The sequence below is a fragment of the Pelodiscus sinensis genome, chromosome 2, assembly GCF_052426305.1.
Source record: "Pelodiscus sinensis isolate ZL-2025 chromosome 2, ASM5242630v1, whole genome shotgun sequence".
NCBI lineage: Eukaryota > Metazoa > Chordata > Testudines > Trionychidae > Pelodiscus > Pelodiscus sinensis.
This window is the reverse complement of record NC_143053.1, coordinates 5,842,703-5,866,554: the sequence shown is the minus strand read 5'-3', so window position 1 is coordinate 5,866,554 and position 23,852 is coordinate 5,842,703. Positions and strand designations below refer to the sequence as shown.

Genomic DNA, 23,852 nt, shown 5'->3' with positions numbered 1-23,852 from the left:
GATTGCATGCCCCCTTCTAGATCGCCTGAATATCTGTGTACCCTCTTCCAGATTTGCCCCCACCCCCGCCATCCTTCTGGTCAGTGATCATAGAATCATAGAATAATAGGACTGGAAGGGACCTCAAGAGGTCATCGAGTCCAGCCCCCCGCCCTCAAGGCAGGACCAAGCTCCGTCTACACCATCCCTGACAGATGTCTATCTAACCTGTTCTTAAATATCTCCAGAGAGGGAGATTCCACCACCTCCCTTGGCAATTTATTCCAATATTTGACCACCCTGACAGTTAGGAATTTTTTCCTAATGTCCAATCTAAACCTCCCTTGCTGCACTTTACGCCCATTACTCCTTGTCCTGTCCTCAGAAACCAAGAGGAACAAATTTTCTCCTTCCTCCTTGCGACACCCTTTTAGATATTTGAAAACTGCTATTATGTCCCCCCTTAATCTTCTTTTTTCCAAACTAAATACCTATGTTCTTCTTCACACCACCTATTTTCAGCCATCTGCCCATGTGTCACTGGTATGTATAGAAATATAGTGCAATGTACACAACTAAAAAAAACCCAGGTAAACGGACAGTTGCTGGGCAACTAAACTAGCTCTGTACCGTGATTGGAGGGGAGAGCTGCGTGTGTGTGTTCTCATTGGTACGTCTTGAAATAAATTAATTATCGTATTTTATATAAAAATGTCCTACAGAGTTTTAAAGTTTCACCAGAGTAGCCTATTATGAAAATGAAATAATTAGTAAATAAAATTCACCATTACACAATTTCTCCCCTATGCCACCCACAGGTACATGTACCATGGTTTAGGAACCCTGGCATAATAGCAAACAATGAATTCATGCCACGCTGGTGCTTTTGGGTAATGCTGATCACTAATTTGGCTCCTGGTCACCACTGAAGTCTGAGTCCCACTGCTGTACCTATATCACCTGACCAGTTGATATCTGACCAGTTCTCCTAGGACATTTGGAGACATGAATTGTCCTGTTCCGTGTGTCTCCATCAGAAAGCAAATTGGCTTTTTTGTGGTTCAAGTTGCAGCATTGTGGCTTTATAAATACACTTGTGCTTCTGTTTTTTGTTGGTTATTCAAATTCATGGGAAATCATTTTTGAAAAAATCTTAGCTCTTTGATGTATTCTCTCTCTTACGTGCCCTGAGAACCGAAATCCTAAGGAGTCAAAGGTACAGGTGTTATCTAGCGCTACCAAGGAGTCAGTCTCCCTAGCAACTGAAATCATGGACACATTTGAGGCTATCTCTAGACCAGAGGTATCCCGGAAAAACTCTGTTTCGTCCAGGGAATGCATCTGCTCTTCCACTTTTTCTTGCGGAAGAGCAGACCTGCTCTTTCGGAAGCCCTGTTTTCCTCCTCCTCGAGGAAGAAGGGCTCTTCCAAAAGAGGAAGCTTTTCTGAAATTGGGCCCAGTGTAGACGGGCCAGATTTCAGAAAGCCTCTTCTGACAAAACTATCAGGAAAAGGTACAGAAATTGCAGAGCGCAATTTGCATACCTTTTTTCTGATAAAACCACGTAGTCTAGACATAGCCTGGATCTGATTAACTCCCTGTCCCATTCACATGCCTTTCACTCCCTGATGTGCCCTGAGTGAGGAATTAGGTGTGGTATATTCTGCCCTCGAGGGTGTGGCGTTGCTTTTCACCGGTGCCGGCGCTCGCCCCTACCAGAAACCATCCTGCCAGCATGCAAGTTCCTCATTCAAACTCTGGTGGATGAAAATTTCTGCTGTAGTGCTAAGAGTAAGGGCCGAGGCTGACCGCCCCGGAGATCAAGTCCTTGACTTATGCACAGAACAGGTGCAGTGGAGACGGGAGCAGTACAAGCCCCCGCTTCAAACCTGTACCACCCATTTGCCTCTGCCCTGATCTTCGCTCTAGCCCAGGAGAATGTCAGTCTCTGTGCTTCACACTGCCCAGGGTGCTGATGTTGGGGCACAAACTGCAACTTGTGCGTACACCTGTTAGCAAGCAGAGGGCTTTGCATGCAGGGGCTGCCTGTGGACACTTGCATGTGGACACTTGTCCACAGACACCTCGCCCGAGGCTGCCAGATTCCTTTGCACGGGGCCCCTTTGCCCCACCCCCATCCCAGGCTAACGACTTGCCTCGGTTGATCTGCCCAGGCACTCCGGTGGCCCATTTGATGAGGCACTCCGGTGGCCCTTGACCCGGGGCATTCCCAAAGCTGCCCCCACCCCCTGAAGCGTTTTCTCTAATGATGGTGCCTACTGGAATGCTGCCCTCAATCTAGTAATTTGTTTCCAAGCTCATTGTGAAAACGAACAAACGTAAGTCTGATTCTGGCTGGGTCAAGTAGCTTGCACAGCTCCTATGACTGCAGTGGGTTTGCATGTGTGACGTAGTGGGGGGTACCTTGCTGGTGGCTATGCTGGGCAGTGGGCTGTGGGTGACCTCCACTGGCTGCTGGCTGTAGCACGGCCCAGGAGGGCAGGGAATGAGTCATTATGCACAGGGGGCTCCAAACCTGTCTGACCAGCTACCCCCCATGGAGAGAAACAGAGGAAGGTGGAAAGCCGGCCCTGGCTGGGGGTCAGGGCTGGAGGAGAGTTAGTTTCTGTCTGGGATCATGGAGGAAGCAGCCTAGGGAAAGGGGCTGGAATTTAGGGGCCCAGTCTCCCCCATCTCAAGAGGGGCTGAGGCATCCTAGCCCAGCTCCTGTAACTGGATTACATCTGTGCTGTGCTGTATCCTGGAGGAGCAATAAACACCTCTATTCTACTGGCTGGTGGAGTCTGTCCATGCCACTACGGGGGTGCAGGAGGCGGGGGACCCCAACGCGCCATCACAGCATGGGGCAAAGGTCAGGGCAGGATTCTACAGACAGAACTCTGGCTCTCTCGTTCTAATAGCATAGGTTACTAGTTGAGCTCGAGGAAAATCTCCTCTGGCAGGTGGCAGTACTGGGCACATGACACACAGTACATCAACAGTAATTCCAGATTCAGCCAAGGGCAATGGTGTGTATCCATACTAGGGAGTTCAGGATACTACAGATTGAACCTCTGTAAATTAGGACTTTCTGGTCCGACAACATCCGTGGTCCAGAGAGTCCTGGTGGAGGGACGGCAACTGGGCTGTCCGGTAGTGCCGGGAGCCCAGCACACCACAGAGGGGCTGCCCAGCAGGGCAGGAGGTCATCACACTGGGAACTGGGCTGGAGCAAGGCTGCCTGGCTTAGCAGGCAACAGGGGGGACCGGCAGGGCAGTGGGTGGGTGGAGTCAGCTGGTCGGGAGGCTGGTCCAGGGCTGGGGGTGGGCAGTTGCAGGGAGGCCAGAAATAACCTCCCCTGATCCAGCAAAATCCCTCTTCCAGGACTGGTCAGGTCCTGAGGGTGCTGGACCAGGGAGGTCCAATCTGTACAGTTGTGGGATACGGCAATCCGTTGGCAGCCTATTTTCCCAAGATTCTCTTTGTGATCAACGTTGGTTGTCAGGGAAGCTTTGGGAGAGGAGAGAAACCATCAGGCATCGTCATAAAACAAACACAGCGCCTTCAAAAATACATGTCGCTCCCGTCCCACCCACTGCCTCTCAGTACACAGTCTCCTTACTTGTTTCAGTCTGGCAAATCCACCATGCAATTGTCTTTCCTTCCACTTCAGCCTGCTCTATGTCCCCTTTCTAAACACCTGTCACTCCTCTGGGACTTTCCTTTTCTCTCCCTCCTTCCACACACTCATCATTGCCGGAACGAGAGAGCCTTCTCCTTTGCATTCGCCTCCTGACCCTTGGTATCTTTCAAACCTCCTGGGACATCCCAGCTCCTCTCCAAATGCCAGCTGACAACAAGTCTCTTTTCTTCCTGGCATAGAGGGTGCATCTTAATTTCTCCCTCCCTCTGTGTGTTGTTATTTGCTCTACACCATCTAGTTCTGGGAGCTGCAGAACGAAAGAGGAAACCACCCAACTTGACAGTAACTTTGCCTTCTTGCCAGACCCTGGTGGCAAAATCAAAGTTGTAGGGCAAAATTTTAAAATGCCTTTGGTCATATCGGGTACCTCTATTTCTCGCATCCCCGACCTAAAAGGTCTTAAAGCGACTTTTCCTGTTCTCCCTGTAAGCTGAGCACTTGGGCGGCCACCTAGGAGAGGTTCAAATGCCACCCAGCTGATTAGCAGAGTGCCCACAGCCAGAGTGCCCACAGCCAGCAGTTTGTATTTCTACTGGTGGTGCACATCCACACTGGCTTTGGTGCATGAAACAAAATTTATTCTGCACACTAAAGGAAACCTGTTGAAGGAACATTGGGCTTCATCCTCCCCCATGCATTGCTGTACACCATTAGCCCTGTCTGCAAAGGTTGGGTCGGTTGCCTTGTATTCCTACGGCATCTTTCCCAGGAAAGTCACTAGCTAAATTTCCAATCTGCAGCAATCAGTAAGCCATAGTTAGGAAGTACCAACAGGAGGTGAATAAGTGAGACATCCGCTGAAAGCTCCCTTCCTTCAGAGGATTAGAGGAGAGGCGGGCCTGGGGCCGAACTCCAGCGAGACTCTAATGCCCTTTTTCTAGCAAAGGCAGAATTAATCCTGGGTCCGAAGGCGAACATTCAGGGAGGGATTCACTGCAGACAGCAGCCCAACCGGCGCCGTAATCACCTCCATCTCGTTTCCATAGAGACTTGGGCCTTTCTCGCCAGCAGCGAAATGATGATTGACACCTACCACTGTCAGGGAGGTAGAACCCCGGCGCCATAGAAACGGGCTCTGAATGGGCCTTAAACCCCCTCACTACAGGGCGTTGTTTTTGGTTCCCTAAGCCGATTTCATGCCCGCCAGAGACGCGCTGGAGTGACGGCTCCGGGGACGGGGGGCCCGTCTGCGATCCGCCGCACAGGTACAGCGCAGGCAAGGGGCCGGTCCTCGCCGGGAGGCTGGGAGAGAAGGGGCGAGTGGGCGGGGAGACAGAGATGCCTGATTGCTTTGTGCTGAACAGCCTTGCGTGGGGGAAATCCAGCTTCTGGGCTGACTTCATGGTGCGGGGGCGGTTCTGAGGGCTCTTCCGTGTAAACAGACTGAGCCGGTCGCCTCAGCTCACACCAGCGGGGGGGGGGGAGGGCGGGGGAGGCTGGCGTCCAGGGGGGCCGCTTTCGCTTGCCGTGGGGATGGGATGGCGTGGGAGGGGGTGGGGGCGATGGGGAAGGGGGCACATGGGAGCGTTCCCTGCAGCGGCGAGTCAGAGCCGAGAATCCGAACTCCCCCGAGAGGGGCAGCGTGGGAGGGGCTGCGTTGGATCGGCGCTGGCTGCATCCAACGTCCTGAGCGAGCCATTGCTGGATCAGGACGAGGGCAGGAAAGTGGTGGGGAGACCCACACGGTGCCTCTTTCTGGGGGTTCTTGCTCTTGGCCTCCCCATGCAACCCGCTCTCTTTCCTTTCGGCCGCGTGGTGTTCCCAGCCCCACCGATCCCCTTTGGCCCCCATAGGATCCTTCACTCGCTTCCCTCTGAGGGGGGCAGGAAGGGAAGGGGGCAGGGAACCAGAGAGATTCACTGGGGATTTCAGGAGGTCCCTTCTCCATCCTTGCAACGTTCAGGGCCTGCTTCATCGCCCCGAGCTATAGCGCCCAGGCGTGGCCATTTTCCCTAGCCCCTGCTTTGTGTTCCCGAGGGGGCCACAGCCCCTCAGAGGTCTGGGGAGGAGACGGACCCCTCTGAACTGCCCCCAACAGGCCAGGAGGATGGAGAGGCAGCGGGAAGGTGGCTGCCCCAGCCCCAGAAGACAGCGATGGGGAGGGGAGGGGAGCAAACGTAGGGCTCATGAAAGAGGAAGGTGCTGGGAGGGGAAGGCAGAGGAAGGAGAGGTGCTAGGCCGGGGGGCATGGAACTGGGTTGGCAGCGGCAGAGAGGGATGCTGGGAAAGGGCGGGGAAAGGCTGGGATTAGAAGGCACTAGGAGGGTGCGAGTCTGGGGGGGAGATGCCCAGCCAGCAGCCTCAAACGGTACCGGCAGACTGCCTGACAGAAAACACCCCAGGCCGGCGGGGTGTTGCCTGGAGGAACAGAGTCTGCCCCACAGCTTCTCGCTGCCCTTCCCCCCACGCCGTACCGCTCTGGTCTCTTTGCCTCAGCTGGGGCCAGGACTTGCCACAGGGGCTCCTCACCTCACCGGAGCCTCACCCTCCAGCCCCATGAAGCTACCCGAGCTCTCGTCTCTTCCTGAGTCCACCTATGCCACATTGTAAGCCTGGGTCTGCGGGACCTGGGCTTGGGGACTCGGCGGGGTTCCCAGCTGGCACCTCAGTGTCCACACGGCACTGTAAACCTGGGCGTACAATTGCTGGACCTCGCCTACGCCAGGCCCCTGCGTCCTTGCTGCACCCCGCAGGCCTTTGGACCCAGCTGTGGTTCGAGCTGCGTCCACACTTGGACCTCAGTCGCATTGGGCCTGGCTCTGACCCTCTGCCTAAGCGGGGTCCTGAAACAGGCTGGTTCATGTGTGGACACAAGTGGAGGCCTTGGGTTCGCACATGACTCAGAGCCTGGATTGAGTCTGCAGTACACACAGACCCCTTGTCTCCAGTGCCCTCTTGTAGTTTCCTGATCTCCCCCCCCTCCCCCCGGCTATCTTCCAGTGCCTGCAGCAGGCACCGCAGGGCTGCCACTGGGCTTCGGATCAGGTCCCAAGCTCTCTTTCCTCATGAGGTGGGGAACGTAAGGCCTGACGGCCAGATGCAGCCCCCGGCTTGCCTGGATCCGGCCCCTGAAGCTCAGGGCTCCCTCCCAGCCCCCCTGCCGTCCCACCATGGGGGCAGGAGCACCCAAAATCTCCTAGCCTGGGCCCCCCAAGGCTCTGATGTGTGAGGAGAACATGGGGAGAGGCTTTCCCCTTCTCAGCCAGAACCACGGCAGTAAGGCTTTGGGAGTATTTTTTTGCTTCTCACGTGTGTGCGGCCCCCGACTGATTTTTCTGTGGGACAGCAGCCCCCAACCCAGCAAGATCCCACACCCCTGTAAACGTGTCCAACAGTGACCCACTAAACTGAACATGGCTCAGGGAAGAAACCAGGCGAGTTTGAATCCCCAACCCGGTGACTCATCCTGCCAAGGCCAGCATAGCGCATTAACTCCTCGGCAGGGGAACCCTTTAAATTGCGGCTCCTGTCTAACCCCCCCATGCAGCACGTTTCCAAAGAGCAGCATGAAGCCCCTTCCAGCCTTTCCCGTTCATTGCCATGTACCAGTTGGTTGTGACGCTCCACTCCAGAGGTGGCTGCATTTCAGTGGGCTCTGTGCATAGATTTGGGTGAGGTATTAAAGTCCTATGTTAGGGGTAGTCTGGGAATTAACAGGCAGCAGGCTGGTTTGGGTCCCCTCCAGGAGCGCTAGGAGCAGGCACGGAAGAGCAGGTCATCCTGCGAAGAACAGTCTCCCAGTAATTCTCTCTCCCAGCAATTCTGCCTTGTCATACCCTTCCCACGATTTGAGTGCCTCGCAGCCTTGAGCAGACCTTATCTTCACAGCATTCCTGGGAGCGGGGAAAGTATTAACTCCCCAATACTGCTGAGGAACCGAGACACGAGGCAGATTAAGTGACTTGCACAAGGTAGCGAGAGAAATGGGTAGCAGAGCACGACAAGGGCGCAGACGTGGGGCTTGGGAGACACAGGTGATGTTCCCTACTCCGCCCCGCAACTACCATGTAACCTTGGTCAAGTCACCCAGTCTCCCGAGGTCTCTGTTTCCAAAATACGAGGAATTTCCCATTGGTAAAGGGAGGCAAATGCGAGGCTCAGAGCTGGAGAGGTCTGTTGTGCTGCAGGCAGGAGGGGGTGACATCAGGACCCTAGATAGCTATGAATTGATCCCAGCTCTCCTGGGTTCCATCCCTTTGCCCCATCCCTTCTTACCCTCAATGCTTACCTACAGCAAAGCACCCTCCGGCGTTACACCAGGGGGTGTCCCGTTCCAGGCAGCTTGCCCAATTCCTCCGTCACCTCTTCCACAGAGCTCCTCCCAGAACTCAAGCTGCTCTCTCCCCGCCATGGCTGGGTTTGCTCTTTCCCGAGAAGCTCACACAGGGTCTCCCCGCCTCCCACAAGCCAGCGGCTGTTCGGTGGGGGCGGGCGGCAGCGTCCCGGAGCTGTGCAAGGCGCCGGACGCCAGAGTGCAGCTCTGAGGTAGAGGCAGCAGGATCATTCTTATCAGCTCCAAGTTTGCCCGGGTTCATTAGAGGCTCTTTTGAGCTCCCCCGGCCTTAGCCTGGATCGTGTGAAATCCAAGAAAATGCTAAAGCAAAGACACCAGCGCGCTGGCCTCCGAATAATGCTGCATCACCGGCCTGTGGGCTAATTCCCACTTCACGTTCCTTAGCACGTGGCCCTAAGGTAGGGGTGGGGGAACTGAGGCCCAGGGGCTGGATGTGGCCCCCAAGGCTCAAGGTCCCTCCCCCGGCATTGGGGAGCCCGCACTGGCACCCTGTCTGCCCCATTGCAGGCCTGAAGCACACAAAATCTACTAGGCTCTGGTGTGTGGCTCCCAACTAATTTTTTCTGTGGGTTAGTGGTGACCCAAAAAAGGTTCCCCACCTGATTAAGGGAGACAGAATGAAATGTCTTTCTGGGGGGCAGACCATCCCACCCAGCAAGGTAGGGACAGGGGCATGTACTTATAAGAACATAAGAACATAAGAACAGGGGCGTTCTTATAAGAACATAAGAACGGCCGTACTGGGTCAGACCAAAGGGCCATCTAGCCCAGTAGCCTGTCTGCCGACAGTGGCCAGCAGCAGATGCCCCAGATGGACCGAAGACAATGATCAAGTGATTTGTCTTGTGCCATCTATCTCCAGCCTCTGACAAACAGAGGCCAGGGACACCAATTCTATCCCCTGGCTAATAGCCTTTTATGGACCTAACTTCCATGAAATTATCTAGCTTCTCTTTAAATTCTGTTATAGTCTATATGGGGAACCAGCCTTCAAGGATAACCTACTGTGTCCAGTGCTGGGTGGGGAGGGATAATCAGTGAATAAACACCTCCAGAGCACCCCCTCCTGCCCTGATGGGGAGTTGCAGGGGACTTTGTCTCGCCTTCTCCGGCAGGCAGTTTCTTAGTTGCTGGGACGACTCTCAGCCATCCTCAGTCCTGGGGCAAGTCCATTAAGTGGGCACCAGGGATTAACACCAGCTCTGAGTCACATCAAGAGGTGTGAGGCCCAGTCAGCGTGCGCAAAGAGGGAGCATGTGTTGCTGAGAGTTTTGGGTAAGGTGGAAGATATTTGGAATCCCACCTAGCTTGGGTGAGAAGGTACAGACCTTCTCTGGGGTTGCCAGGTGTCCGGTTTTGAACCAGACAGTCCAGTAGTTGAGCTTTCTGTTTGGGAAACAAATCGAGAAAATCAAAATGAGAAAATATCAACATCCGGTATTTTCTAACTAAGATATAATGTAGATTGTGATGTAATGTCAAGTGTGTCCGGTATTTTTGTTGAAACCATCTGGTAGCCCTAACCTTCCCTCTTCTTGTTATTTTATATCCCTCTATCCTGTCCCTCCCCTTATTCATCTCTTCTCTAAACTAACCAAATGATCAGGGGTTTGGAACGGGTTCCATATGAAGAGAGGTTGAAGTGACTGGGAATTTTCAGTTTAGAAAAGAGGAGACTGAGGGGGGATAGGATAGAGGTCTATAAAATCATGAGTGGTGTGGAGAGGGTGAATAAAGAAAAGTTATTTATTAGTTCCCATAATAGAAGAACTAGAGGACACCAAATTAAGTTAACGGGTAGCAGGTTTAAAACTAATAAAAGAAAGTTCTTCTTCACACAGCGCGTAGTCAACCTGTGGAACTCCTTGCCAGAGGAGGCTGTGAAGGCTAGGACTATAACAGAGTTTAAAGAGAAGCTAGATAATTTCATGGAGGTTAGGTCCGTAAAAGGCTATTAGCCAGGGGATAGAAATGGTGTCCCTGGCCTCTGTTTGTCAGAGGCTGGAGACGGTTTAAGCCTTATGGCTCTCTAGAGACTTGTTGGCTGCCCCAGCAGAAAAGAGGTTCTCACAACTTATTCGCCTGCAGTTGGGGTAAAAGCCAGAGGGGGCCGACGCAAAATGAAAAATCTTGCCAATTTAGAAAACCCTCCATGCTCCAAACAACCTCCCTGGCGAAACCCATCTCTTCCCACTGTCAGTTCTCTAGCGTCTGTCTCCTCTCCATCCCACAACATAATTTAGACACCAATGGTGCATGCGAGATCTTTCACCTCTTGGCGCTTCTGCCGTCTTAACCAGGCTTTTTTAGAATTCCATCTTGCCGATACTCCGGGTAGTTTTCAGTTCCGGTCGGAAAACACCTCTCCTTCGCCTGACCTTCGATGGCCCCTCCCTGCGCTACCATTTGCTACATTGCACGGGAAATTCGACTTTTTTAAACTGATTTTAGTGCCCACTAATGTGGCTTTGTCCCTCTTTACTGGATGAGACTGTTTCTGCCGCTTGCTTAATTAGGCGGCTCAGGCGATGGACACTGGTGTTTTTAATTACAGAGCTCCAGGATTCTGCATTTGTAAATGCCCCACCTGGGTGCATCTAGAATCCTACGGCTGGAAGAGAACTCAGGAGTCATCAAGTCCAACCCCCTTCCCGAAGCAGGACCAATCCCAACTAAATCAACCCAGCCAGGGCCGTGTCAAGAAATAGTCAACATGGATTCACAAAGGTCAAGTCATGCCTGACCAATCTGATTAGTTTCTATGATGAGGTAACTGGCTCTGTGGATATGGGAAAGTCAGTGGATGTGATATACCTTGATTTTAGCAAAGCTTTTGATACAGTCTCCCACAATATTCTTGCCAGCAAGTTAAGGGAGTATGGATCGGATAAATGGACTGTAAGATTAATAGAAAGCTGGCTAGACTGTTGGTCCAATGGGTAGTGATCAATGGCTCGATGTCAGGTTGGCGGTCAGTTTCTAGTGAAGTGCCCCAAGGAGCGATTCGTGGACTGGTTTTGTTCAACACCTTTATTAATGACCTGGAGGAGGGGATGGATTGCACCCTCAGCAAGTTTGCAGATGATACTAAGCTAGGGGGAGAGGTAGATACGCTGGAAGGCAGGGATAGGGTCCAGAGTGACCTGGACGGATAAGAGGATTGGGCCAAAAGGAATCTGATGAGGTTCAACAAAGACAAGTGCAGAGTCCTGTACTTGGGATGGAAGAATCCCAAGCATTGGTACAGGCTGGGGACTGACTGGCTAAGTAGCAGTTCTGCAGAAAAGGACCAAGGGGTTACAGTGGATGAGAAGCTGGATAGGAGTCAACAGTGTGCGCTTGTAGCCAAGAAAGCCAATGGCATATTAGGGTGCATTAGGAGGAGCATTGCCAGCAGATCTAGAGAAGTGATTATTCCCCTTTATTCAGCTCTGGTGAGGCCACATCTGGAATATTGTGTCCAGTTCTGGCCCCTTCCCCCTCAGTATGGAAAGGATGTGGACACATTAGAGAGGGTTCAGCGGAGGGCGACCAAAATGATGAGGGGGCTGGAGCACATGACCTATGAGGAGAGGCTGAGGGATTTGGGTTTGTTTAGTCTGCAGAAGAGAAGAGTGAGGGGGGATTTGAGAGCAGCCTTCAACTTCCTTAAGGGGGGTTCCAAAGAGGATGGAGAGAGGCTGTTCTCAGTGGTGACAGATGGCAGAACAAGGAGCAATGGTCTCAAGTTACAGTGGGGGAGGTCCAGCTTGGATATTAGGAAAAACGATTTCCCTAGGAGGGTGGAGGAGCACTGGGATGGGTTCCTTAGAGGTTTTTAAGTCTCAGCTTGACAAAGCCCTGGCTGAGTTGATTTAGTTGGGATTGGTCCTGTCTTGGGGTAGGGGGCTGGACTTGATACCTCCTGAGATTTCTTCCAGCTCTATGATTCTATGGGACTTGACACCTCGAGGGATGGAGATTCTACCCCCTCCCTAGGGAACTCATTCCAGTGCTTCCCCACCCTCCTAGGAAATAGTTTTATCATTACACTGTGGTGCTCTAGTAGAGCACGTTCCAACAGTCTTATGGCTGGATGCGTTGTCTGAGTTCCTATTAGTGTACTAGAGCTAATAATTCCACTGCTATCAAAACACAACAACTATTTCTGCCCCGCCGTGGTGAGAATCAGAGAAGGGGATGCCCGATATTCACTGGGCCCCATCTAGTCTGAATCAGTGATTCACTCTACTTCAGCGTCCACCCAAACTAATGCTGCTATGAGCTCCCTGTCAGGCAGCCTAGCCAGACAGGCAAAGGACTGAATAGCTGCATTCCATCTAAGCCGGGCGCTTGTGCAGCTGCTCTGGAGATTAGCAGCGCACCCACAGCTAGGTTTTGGTTCTCCTGGTGGTGCACATTTGTGCATGCCTTGGTGCACATAACAACATTTATTCCACGCAGGGATGGAAAAGATTAGAGGGAACATTTCTGAATAGGCAGGGAGGCTAAACTAGCTCTCTCCCTTAAAAGAGGCCCCTCCGGGTCAAGTCTGGAGTGCTAGAACAGCGCAGATTCGTGTGCCACGCTTGGAGAAACAATTATCTCTAATTGGACCAGTCCGGAACTTTTCAACGGTGTTATGTTCACTTCACCTACTGGGCTGGATTCTCTGCCTTGTTATGGTCCCCTTACATTGCCCTGGAGACTGGAAACCATCCGGGGGACAGAGAGATTTCCCAGCTGGAAAAGGCCAGCATAGAAGCTTGACACCTCTCCTCCACGTGGCTCTTGACATAGGTGACGTGGGGTGACCGCCACTGCTGATCCCCTTTGGACAATGGGTAGATGAGCATAGTTACATCTGAGGCTGCTCTAACTTGCCGTTGCTTGCACCCAAAATTGGGAAAGCACAACGTTGGCTGTAACCAGTCATCTGCGTCCCCACCTGACTCTGCAGCACCCTGCCTCGACTTCCCTTCCTCCAAGTACCCCTTAAATTAACTCCTTTTAGCTAGAGTCCTTAAAAATAGTAAATTTAGTTATATAAAATTCACAGCACTCAGTCCTGAGGCTTTTCCCCTGCGAAACTCCACATTGTCCCCCCTCGCCTGCTCCTTGAAGCCCCTGACTCTTCTGCAACCTCCCTCTGCCAGCAGGAGTTTTCTAACTATCTGCACTTTCACTCTTGCACCCCTCTTCCTCCAGCTCTTTTCAGAGAGCCTGCTCATGAGACACAGGTGGACTGGACCTGTCCCCTCTTAAAGGGCCAGGCCTCCCTCTTAAATCCTTCGTTATCCTGCGCCTCCTAACCATACAGAACACAGTGTGATCATAACAAAAACCCTGGGGCCCGCTTAATTAAGTCCATCTCCTACGGCATTGAGGGTAGATCCAGGATCTGCAGAATTAAAGAGGATTCTGTCCTTTAAAATAGATTTTTGTTCCTGCAGAGACAGGCTTTTAGAGGGTGGAATCATTCATGATTTGGGGTTATCAAATTCAGCTCTTCTCAGATTCTCATGTCTCTAGCTCTGCAGGGTACAAGACAGGTAAAGAATGGAGAGCAAGAAGCAGACAGCTGTAAGCAGATGTTTCAGTGTTTTATTCTATAAATCTACAAAAGGCTCTTTCCGAAGCACAAACTTTGCGACAGCGGCAGACAGACTGTGGCGTTGTTCTACTGACAGATTCCAGTAACTCCAACCTGTCCCATGATACAGTCAGAACTAAGTTAAGTTATTTCATCGCGCAAAGACCTTTGGCTTTCAACCCAATGATGGGGACTGGTAACAATTCCTTACGGTCACCCTTTGTACAACAGCATATGAATTAATAAGATCTATAGTAAAAATAAATCTATGTAGCAGCTTTGTCAGGCTTACATGTAAAATTCTCAGAAAACGATAGTCATTGAAATCTGTTTCGGTTTTCACCACTCACCCCAGCTCACACACCTCAGTCTGCCCTGGGACAGACAGATGATCAGTCCTTTCAAGAGAAGATGATTCTGTAAACCAGGGTGCTACAAGTTAAGCTCCAAATGGCTAGGAGCAACCAGTGAGATAAACCAGTACCTGAGATCCAGCTCTGCATACTCCAAAAAGTCAGGTGAAAAAAAAAATCCCAGGACCAAAAGGTGCCATGTTTCAATCAGCTTTATTTAACAAAGTGAGACTAAACATTCTAGAAAAGAAAAGGCCCAAAGACAGTGCTAGTGGATAGTGGAGGATCCCTGAAAGTCTTCACCTTGAGCAGTGCAAATCAGAGGGTTTTTCCCCCCCCACTTCTGCAGTCTACCTAGTTGCAGGCATTCTGTGGCACCCACATAATCTGGTCCCTGGATATGTTTGGTGACTGATCACTGGAGTGTGCATCGGATCTCACCAGCTCAGTTAAATGTTACAAAATGCTGCAGATTTTGGTTATTGGCATTTGGTAGCTCAACACACACACACACACAAATGGATCTGGAAGAAATAAGAACTGACCCAGCCCTTCCACCCAAGGCGTGAACCCAAACTTTCTTGAAGTTCAAAAAGTTTGGTCAATTTCACTCACATTCCGGTTTCTCACACTCTAGGACACTTCCTGGTTCTGGCTGGAAACGAAAGCACCAAAGCTGCACAAGAAACCCCACTCTAGTGGTCATTCTGGCCCCTCCAGAAGCAGAAAGTGCCTGTGATTTCACGAGCCCTCCAGCTCTTGTGAGGTGCATGGCCCGGTTTTGTGGCCTCAAATGGTTCAGACAAGCACCTGGCTTCCCCGATGCTTCTCTGAACCTCCAAAGCTATTAACATTTGACCAGGGTTGCCTGCAATGAAATGAAACTACCAGCTCCAATGAGTGACAGTATTAACAACCAGGAGGGTTGCCTGGATGGGCGGTTTTTGGCAAATTGTCAGAAGAGCATTTTAGTTCACAACCAAGCTTTGATCCGCCCCTGTTAGCCGCCAGTTCCCTGGGTGCAGTTACACCGAAATCAGCAAGGAGTATCGCTTAGTTACAGCACAACCCCAGCATCCTGGCGTGTCCCCAAAGTCCAAGCACGGTCTTGTTCCTTCATGCCCACGTTCGCCTGGGCTCTGTGGAGCTTGGCCCAGCTTTGACCAGAAAAGTCTTGGAGCTTTATTGCTCAGCTGACGTAGCTCCCTCTTCGTCTCTCCCGCGTTGTGTCTTTAAAGAAGCATTTTCCTCGCATCCCCTCTTCCCCCAGAAGGCGGCTCTTCTGGGAGCGCGGAGCTCTCTTGCTCTTCCCCATGGAAACTGAGGCTCTCCTCTGAACAGAAATCCCTGGAAGAGACAACAAGCAGGATTTAGCACAGGGTGCAGGAGGGACCTGAGGCTGGGGGGGGGGGGGGGGCCTTTCAGTAGGGCCTGCCAAGCCTGGCTCCAACCCCAGCCTTGAAATCTGCACAGCCTGGCTTAGCCAAGGCCAGCTACTTTGCATTGCTGCCCAGACGGACACACGGTTGCCTGACTCATCAGACCCTGAGCTCTGCTTGGTGGCCGGAGCGGCATATGCAGAAGGGAAGGCTGTGACACCCACTCTATCGGGAAACAACTCCTCTGGGTGGTGCATGCAATGGCCCTGAGCCGCCTTCTGGGGGGGACTTGGCCTCAGACTCCCTGGGAAAGGTCTGGCAGAGTGCTGTTACCTGGCCTGGCTGTTGTCCCTCGGGGCTGCAGGTGAAGCACACTGGTGGCTGTGAAGTCCGACCCCTTCCTGCCTCCTGGGAATTCCAGGCTTTCTGTCTGTGCTCTGAGCAACCTGAAGCGAATTCTCCTCAGAGGAGGGTCTGGGCGAGTCACTGTAACAGAAGGAGGAGAATACACATGAGCCTCACATTTAAACTTTGTCTTCCAGTCCCTCAGATCCCCGCCCCCGCTGGCATGCGCTCACAGCCAAGCAAAGATCCCTTGCTTTCGGCAAACTCCCTCAGCCCACACCGGCTCACTTATCACCCCCGGGGCTCGAACTGGGAATCTCAGGCTAGAGCAGGGCTGGGAAACCTAAGGCCCTGGGGCCGGATGCGGCCTCCACCTTGCCTGGATCTGGTCCCTGAGGCTTCCCCTCAGCTTTGGGGAGCCTGCGCTCGCCCTATGGCCTCACCGCTGTCCCCCCTGTGGGGCTGGAGCCCACAAAATCTGCTAGCTCGGATCTGCCGAGGCTTTGGAGTGCGAGGGGCATGTGGGGAGGGTCTTTTCCTCTCAGTCGGGGGCCACGTCAGTGAAGGTATTTTTCGCTTCTCACGTGTGTGCGGCCCCCCATTGATTTCTCTGTGCGGCTGCAGCCCCCAACCCTAAAAAGTTTCCCCACCCCGATCTAGAGGGACTAGCTTATGCAGCTCTGCTAACAAGGGGGCTGGTAGGTTGGCGAGCTAGCTGGAGGGGTCACCATCCCCGTTTTCACCGCTCCCTCAGGCCCACTGTTCAGTGTCTTGGCCTAGTTCTTGATATTCATTTCACACGCCCCTTTGCTGCCCATTACGCGGAGCCATTCTACCCCCTTGGGCCCTGCTAAGCAGTCTCCATCCCTCTCTTCATCCCCATCCCTAAGGGCCCAGGTCAGTCCTGGTGCAACGCCAGTGTGGCGGTCCCCATGCTGAGCCCAGCCCACTTGCTCATTGCAGAGGAAGGAAATTGTCTTACCTTCAGCCTCCGGGAAGGAATCGCCCCCAAAGGTTTTGCAGCTGCCACGTCCCAGGGAAATTCCAGCTCCCTCTTGCAGTTTCTCTCGTGTGCTGATCCTGCCTTTTCAATCAGGTGATGGATGCTGGCAGGTTGCTGAAGTGCTGCCAGGGATAGCATGCGGCAGGGTTGCTAACACGCCCCCGGAAAAGCTTTCCTCAGTGTCTGAGCCGGGCCTGCGGTGCCGATCCAGAGCCTCGAAGGTCCAAGCGTCCTCAGTGCCATCTTCATGCATTAGTCAAAGTGCTGCCCATTCTGGTCTTTAATACTGACCGTGGAAAAGTAGCACAGAGCCCAGGTCCGGCTTCAGCCGGGAGCAAAGGGGCTAATTTTAGAAAGTCTGTCAGTATTTGGCACACGTCAGCCATCGGCCTGCCCATGCCAAGGGCATCAGACCTCCCGAAAGCAACGCGTGTGTCCATCTGCTGTCAAGGAGTCTTCTTTGAAGGGTCTGAGACACGCCCCCCGTAGCGCCTCACAACTTTGTTTCTGCTTTCCATGGCAAAGTCTCACAGAATCAAAGTCCTACAGTCCCACAGGTGCTGACGTCCTCCTGCTCCGGCATCTCCAAGGGAGGAGCATCACTTTGCTGCTTGGGGGATCTTTGCTCTGACCTCAGGGTGTGCTTATTTGATTTTTTAAAAATTAGGAGCTTTCCCCAGGTACAACTTCGGTGCCTTGGCCTGATTGCCCCATCTCATGGGCCCCCAAGTAGAAAGATCTCTAACCTGCCTGGTCCTGAATCAGATAGAGAAGGCTAACCCAGTGAGGAACAAAGGTTTCGTTGCGCCCCAGTCCAGTGGACACGGGGCACCCAGGGAAGAGCAGGAGCGGAGAAAGGGAGAGAACCACTTGGAGGAAAACTGAGATACAGTGTCAGGTGGTAAAGATGGATCAAGCCCCTTAAAGCTGCCATTGGCTGCAGTTCTAGGAGCTCTCCTGAACAACGATGAACTTGGAAAAAAAAAAAAAACGTCTGCCTGGAAGCTTTGGTGGGAGGTTGCGAGGGAAGGAGAAGCCAGTGGCTTCCCCTTGAGCTGGACAAAGCCCTGTCAATAAGGCAGAGATGGGCAAAAGTCAAAACAGACTCCCCAGGAGAGGGGAACCCCACTCTGGAAGATGTAAGAGACTGGTAGGTAGGTGGAACCCTTGGTCAACAGCTGCACCTGTTTCAGGTCCTTGAAAAGCACCAACACAGGGTGGTTGCTTCTGCAGTGGGGAACTATCTAGCTTCCTACCAAGAGCATCATAAAACTATCCACCCCACAGCAGTTCAAATAGCCTCCTCAGCCTTGCACCCTGGGGTGAGGTGGGCAGCTACGTTCTCAGGTGGCCCCTCCGTTAACAAAATGTATTCCTCCGCCGAGGACCATTGTGGACTGAGTCCAGCCAGAACTGGCCACAGCCAGAACCTCTCGCGAAGGAGAAGCGTCCTAAATCAGCCCCCTCCACACCTCGGCATAATACAGGCCAATCCCGTAGCGATCCTCACTCATATCACTGTAGTTGGCGGGCTAGGGGGCTCGGGCTGCGTCTCGTCGCTAGCAATGGGGCTAGCCGTGGTTGAGGGGGGCAAGCTATCAACCGAGTCCCCTGGCTGATGCTCAGGGGTTCTCTGGGGGGTCGGGTCTTCTGACTGGTCGAAGTCGCTTAGGACTTCCTTCCCCCTCTGGATCAGCTGCTCTAAGGTCTTGGGCATGGGGTGACTTAGGAAGCGTTTGAATTTGGGACGGAGGGTGCCTACCACGTACTGGATAATCTCCTCCTCCTCGGCGTCAGTGTAGAGCGTCTGATACAGATCTCTCTTACGCCAGAGGAACTCATCCAGGGGTTCCCCCTGCTTCTGGGGCAGTTCCAGCTCCCGCTTGATGGCGTCCCGGGTCAGAGTGCCCTCGCTATACTGCAGAAACTCCTTCTTGAACTCCACCCAGTTCTTGACAGAGTCCTGCTTGTACTCCCACCACTTCTTAGCTGGGCCATTCATGTGGTTTTGGATCTGGGAGAGCCAGTACTCCTCCGTCCCCCCCACCTGCTTCAGGTAGTCCTCCAAGTGGCTCAGGAACTCATGGGGATCTTCAAAGATCTGGGTCTCCACCGGGGAAGACGGAGCATCCTCCGGGGCAGTGACCCATTGGTAGGAGTCATGGGGCTGGGGCATGCTCATTATGTCCCCAGGAGGGGACGTCAGAGCGTACATCTGGCTCATGTCAAGGGCATAATCGTAGATCTCCCCCTCGCTGGGCCTGCTCTCCGGGCCACCCACCCCAACTGAGACAGTCTGCCTGGCATGCTCCGGAGGGCAGTACTTCCCCCCCATGGACTCCAGCCGGTCGGCCCATTTCTCCAAGCGGAAGAACACCTCCCGCCAGACATTCATCTCCCTCTTAACCCACCTCTCCAGGTGGGCGATGGTCTCCTGGCACCTGGCCAGGCAGGCCTTGATGGACTTTTTCCACCTCTGGTTGTCGGTGGAGGGGACGTGGTCCTCCAGGTTGTTCTCCAGCTTCCCCACCGATTTCTGCAACCCTTTCAGCTCCCGCTCCACCTGCTTGGACACCTCGGTGAGGAGGTGCCGGTGGGTCCGCCGGACGTGCTCCAGCATCTCGGCCCTGCACTTCCCTATCTGCAGGATCACGTTGGGCTTGGTGGCTACTCCCCGGTGGCCCTGGACGGTGTGGATGCTCCCGTTGGTGATGCTGTCCAGCTGCATGGCTCCTGTAGCACTCAGCCCCAAGGCAGCACAGAGCTAGACTTTATGCCCTAGTGCTGACCTCCCTGCTTAGGGATCCCCCTCCTGGCAGCCTCCCGCACCGAGTCAGAGACCCAGTCGCCCGTGCAGGCAGCAGGGAGTCGGTGGCAAAGTCCTTCCGGCCGGTGCCACGGGTCTGGAGCGATGCGGCTCCGGGGAAGAGCGAGCGAGTCCTGGATTGAGATCTCTCCCCGGGATGGCGAGCGGCCGAGCCTTCCCCTTGCACCCGGGGAGCGCTGGAAGCAGCTTCCTCCGCTCGCAGGCGCTTGCTCCGCTGCTTTCCAAGCGCCGGGCGAGAGCAGCAGCCGCGCACAAGCCGGTTCGCCTCCCTGTCGGCACTGCCAGGCTCCCCGGCATTCCCCGCTACTTATACCCCGCCCGGCTCCACATGTGGGTGGTACCCAGCCTCTGCCTCCACGCGCCGCTCGCCGCTGATTGGTGGAGAGCCCGGCCCGGTGGCTGTGGCAACCCAAATCTTGGCAGCACTCCCGCCCCCTCCCCCACGCTGAGAAGCCCTTGAAAGGTTCTGGAGACTGATGGAGGGATGGAGGGATGAGTAATCCCCGCCCGCTGCCTCCCAGCTGGCAGCGAGCTCTTATTCATCGCGCTACTATGGACTCAGCAAGGTCAGCGCTAGCCTGTCCCCCCCCCCCCAGCCGTGGGGGGAACGCGGATGAATTCAGCGTGTCACACCAAGCCGCCCCCCCCCCATGCCCCTTGCGCGTGCACCCCGCTTCCCCCCGCAAGTATTGAAAACTCTAGTAATTCAGCAGCCAGGAGAAAGAGGGGGGGAGTGGACGGGACCCCCGGGGTTCAGAGGAAAACTCGGGCTTTTCTAAAGCTCCGCGAGGTGGGAGGGGGGATCCCAGGGAGGGGGGGTCCCAGGAGTTAATGATTTTGGGGGGGTCCCAGGAGTTAATGATTTCAGGCCATGGGGGGGGGGGGGGAGGTCCCAGGAATTAATGATTTTGGGAGGGGGGTCCCAGGAGTTAATGATTTCAGGCCATGGGGGGGGGGAGGTCCCAGGAATTAATGATTTTGGGAGGGGGGGTCCCAGGAGTTAATGATTTCAGGCCATGGGGGGGGGGGGGTCCCAGGAATTAATGATTTTGGGAAGGGGGTTCCAGGAGTTAATGATTTCAGGCCATGGGGGGGAGGGTCCCAGGAGTTAATGATTTGGGGAAGGGGGTTCCAGGAGTTAATGATTTCAGGCCATGGGGGGGGGGTCCCAGGAGTTAATGATTTGGGGAAGGGGGTTCCAGGAGTTAATGATTTCAGGCCATGGGGGGGAGGTCCCAGGAGTTAATGATTTCAGGCCATGGGGGGGGGGAGGGTCCCAGGAGTTAATGATTTCAGGCCAGCTGCTATTTTGGAGATGATTGGGAAGGGGGGGGGGGAGAAGGAGGAGGAGGAGGGGCGATTTCATCTAGGTTTTTCCACCACATTAAATCCGCCTCTCCGACGTGCTCAGCTTGAATCAGATGCTTTAATTGTTCTGCCAGCCCACCGACGCAAATGAGGCTGCACTTGTGCTTGGCAAGGCAGGAAAGCCGACCATAAAAGGAGATCGGGGTCTTATATAACGGCAGGCTAAAGGATTCCCTGCCAGCAGAGTTCCCTTCCGGCAAGGCCGTCATATGGCTGGGGGGGGGGGAGTGTTCTCCTTCCAAGCGGGAGGGAGCTGTCCTGGGGTGCTTACTCAGAGGGTACTTGGTGTGATGTGAGAAGGTGGCTCATACTGGCGGGCATCCCCTCCCCATGATCCGGGCGCCAAGGACGTGTCTGCACTAGGCGAGGTGGCAAACGTCTCTAGCGCTGGCCATTGGCTGGGAGAGTGGGCAGGGTGCTGTATTTTAATGCCTCCTCCCGAGGAGAACCAGGCCATACCCGAACTCAAAGTCAAGTGGCCCTTGGCGGCCACGTGGAGACAAAGCCACAGAGGCTGACAGCTCATACTCCGTGGCACCTGCTCTGATGAGCCATGCCATGAGCCCACGGTGCTTCTCCTGGTCCTATAGGAGCAGGTATCCAGCTGCCATCTGGCTCCCCCCAGGGACCTTGCCTAAAATCTCCCCCGCCAATAAGTGGCTGGTCTTAAGGATTTCAGGGAGTCACAGAAGGAAAAGACCCGTGTTTGCATTGAGTCATCTCCGTGGGTAACACCGGGTCAGTCTGTGGCCCACATCAGGAGTGCCTTGCATTATGAACCCTGGTTTCAAGCATGCCCAACCCTGGGGCCGCTGGTGTTGCCTGGAAACAGGGTGGGACTTGACTGCGCCACCCAGGGCTCCTGAGGCTGATGCCCTATGCCCTACCTGGACCGCTGGAGGGCCCACCCGAGCTCCCTGACTTTAGCTGGTACCAAGGACAGCTCTAAATGTGGGGCAGCTGGTGTAGCCTGCCTGGCTGCTACCTGGGTAGTTGGGGGGGAGGTGGGAATTGAGGGGCTGCTTGCACACTGGCAGTAACAGACTCTACAGTCTGGACACAGGAGCAGCTGGAAATGGAGTCAAGGGAAGGCATGGCCGTCCCAAAACTGCCTACATGCCCGGCTGCCAGGGAAAGTTGGGGCTGCGGCGCGGCGCCCGGCTCCCCAGCCGCTTCAGGAGCATGGCAGCCTCAGCCCTCCAGGTGACAAGGAAGCATCAGTCTGGGATTGGGCGGGGCTTGGGTCCAGGGGCGGGGCCTTGGGCAAAAGGGGTGGGGCTAGGGTTTGCCTTCCCCAGCTGAGCCTTCATCCCCAAGTCTGGACCCCTAACTGGACACTTGCCCCGAGGCAGTGCTTCCCCCATGGCTTCTGCCACATGCAAACGCTTGGCCAGCACCATCCCCCAGAGTGACACTAGGGATGAATTCAGCCCTCGATGTCGATAACAGCTCCTGTCTCATGCCGAGGTGCTGGACGGGTTGGCAGGGCCTTGTAGCACCCTGTGGCCCTTTGGCTCCAATCTTTCTAATTCCAGCTCTGCTTTCGGGTTGGTTTCCTCGGGAGCTGCTCAGCTTTCCGAGGGCTGCAGGGGGTTCCTTGTGGCTTTCCTGGGGAATGTCTCGCTGGTGGAAAATACCATGACAACTGCTTTCCTGGTAGAGCTAATTAGAGGAAGGTGAGTAGGCAGCAAGGGAGGAAGGAGGGGAGCCGGAAGCCAAGGGCAGGAGGAAGAGAACTGGCACAGAGAGACCCGGGAGAGACAGACAGCCACTGTCACACGCAGAGGGTCTCTGACTCCATGAAGAGGGACATGGAGAAAGGAGACTAGGCTGCCTAGTTATTATTATTCCCGTTGTTTATCCCTTGTCGTCATGGGGCTTGGCACATAGCAGGACATGGAGGGACAGCGTGGGGGCCCGATGAAGTGTGCTAGGCTACAGGACAGCCGCTCAACCCACGCATGGAGGCTGCCTGGCTAAGGACAGGCATTGGCGGCATTCCCGCAGCCTTGAGTGAGCTTTAATGAAAAGACTGGGAACGTGGTGACCTAGAACTGTTCCCCGCCCAGCCTCCGCTTCTGCACAGGCTGTGAAAACCTGCCCCAAACCCCGGGGCATTATGCATGAGGCTAAGGCCGAGAGACCTAGCTTCTGAGGTCACAGATCCTGTAGTCTGGACTCCTCTGTCACACCTGAGCATCCGCCTGAGGTCACTGGATCACAAACACTTAACTCCAGCTGAGGATTTTTGTGCATGACCAGGAGTTAGGGCAAGAGTGGGGTTGTAACGCGAGATGACAAATCCACAGCGTGACTCATAAACTCTCCAGCCTTTCTCCTTCCATCACTGCGACGGTCAGCCTAGAAACTTCCCCACCCTCAACCCACCAGCCCTCCTGCCACCCCTGTAAGGAAGCAATACACATGCCCTCTTAGCTCTGACTGCGGCAGAAATGTGGCTGGCCCGTTGTGGGTTTTGTTTTGGTTTTTTCCTGGAAGCGACATCTGCAGGAAGAGTGGTAGGATGGAGAGAGGGAGATGTGTAAAAAATAAAACAATAATAAGAGATTTAAAGTACAGTAGAGAGCTCTATTCATCTGTCCAGGAACGTTCTCCTCTATTAAATCCGCCACTCAAAATGCACAACCTACCAATCACAACACAATTTACCATGGCACCTGCATTGTTCTTGCCTCCTCGAAGTGGGCGCCCACTCTACTTCTCTGTCAAACCCCGTCATTTGGTGGTGGTAAGGGACTGGAAGGGGCACCAGTGGGGGAGATCTGAGGGAGAGTGCTTGATTGGTATTAATTATTATTATTATTGCTAATAGCCGGGAGCAGAGAAGCCTGTAAATTCGTCCATTTTTTCCCCCTCAGCAATTTTCCGACAAGCACTCCTTTTGGAGCCAGATAAATCTTTTTTTTTTCTTGCATTATTTAAAAACAAAATTCAGAGCAACCTTGATTTTCGAATGCAATGTTTTTTGGTTTGGGTTCCTGGGTGAGTGGGGGAAATGTTAACGAGC

General features: G+C 53.9%; 1 protein-coding gene across 1 annotated transcript; it reads right to left on the bottom strand.

Moving 5' to 3' along the window:
• Positions 1-13,523: 13,523 nt before the first annotated feature.
• Positions 13,524-19,777, bottom strand: ARC (activity regulated cytoskeleton associated protein). The gene is made up of 3 exons (XM_006126511.5): positions 16,609-19,777; positions 15,615-15,767; positions 13,524-15,249 (listed from the first exon to the last, which is right to left on the bottom strand). The coding sequence occupies exon 1, from the start codon at positions 19,355-19,357 to the stop codon at positions 18,140-18,142; it is 1,218 nt and encodes a 405-aa protein (XP_006126573.1). The 5' UTR covers positions 19,358-19,777; the 3' UTR covers positions 13,524-15,249; positions 15,615-15,767; positions 16,609-18,139.
• Between the last annotated feature and the right edge of the window lie 4,075 nt (positions 19,778-23,852).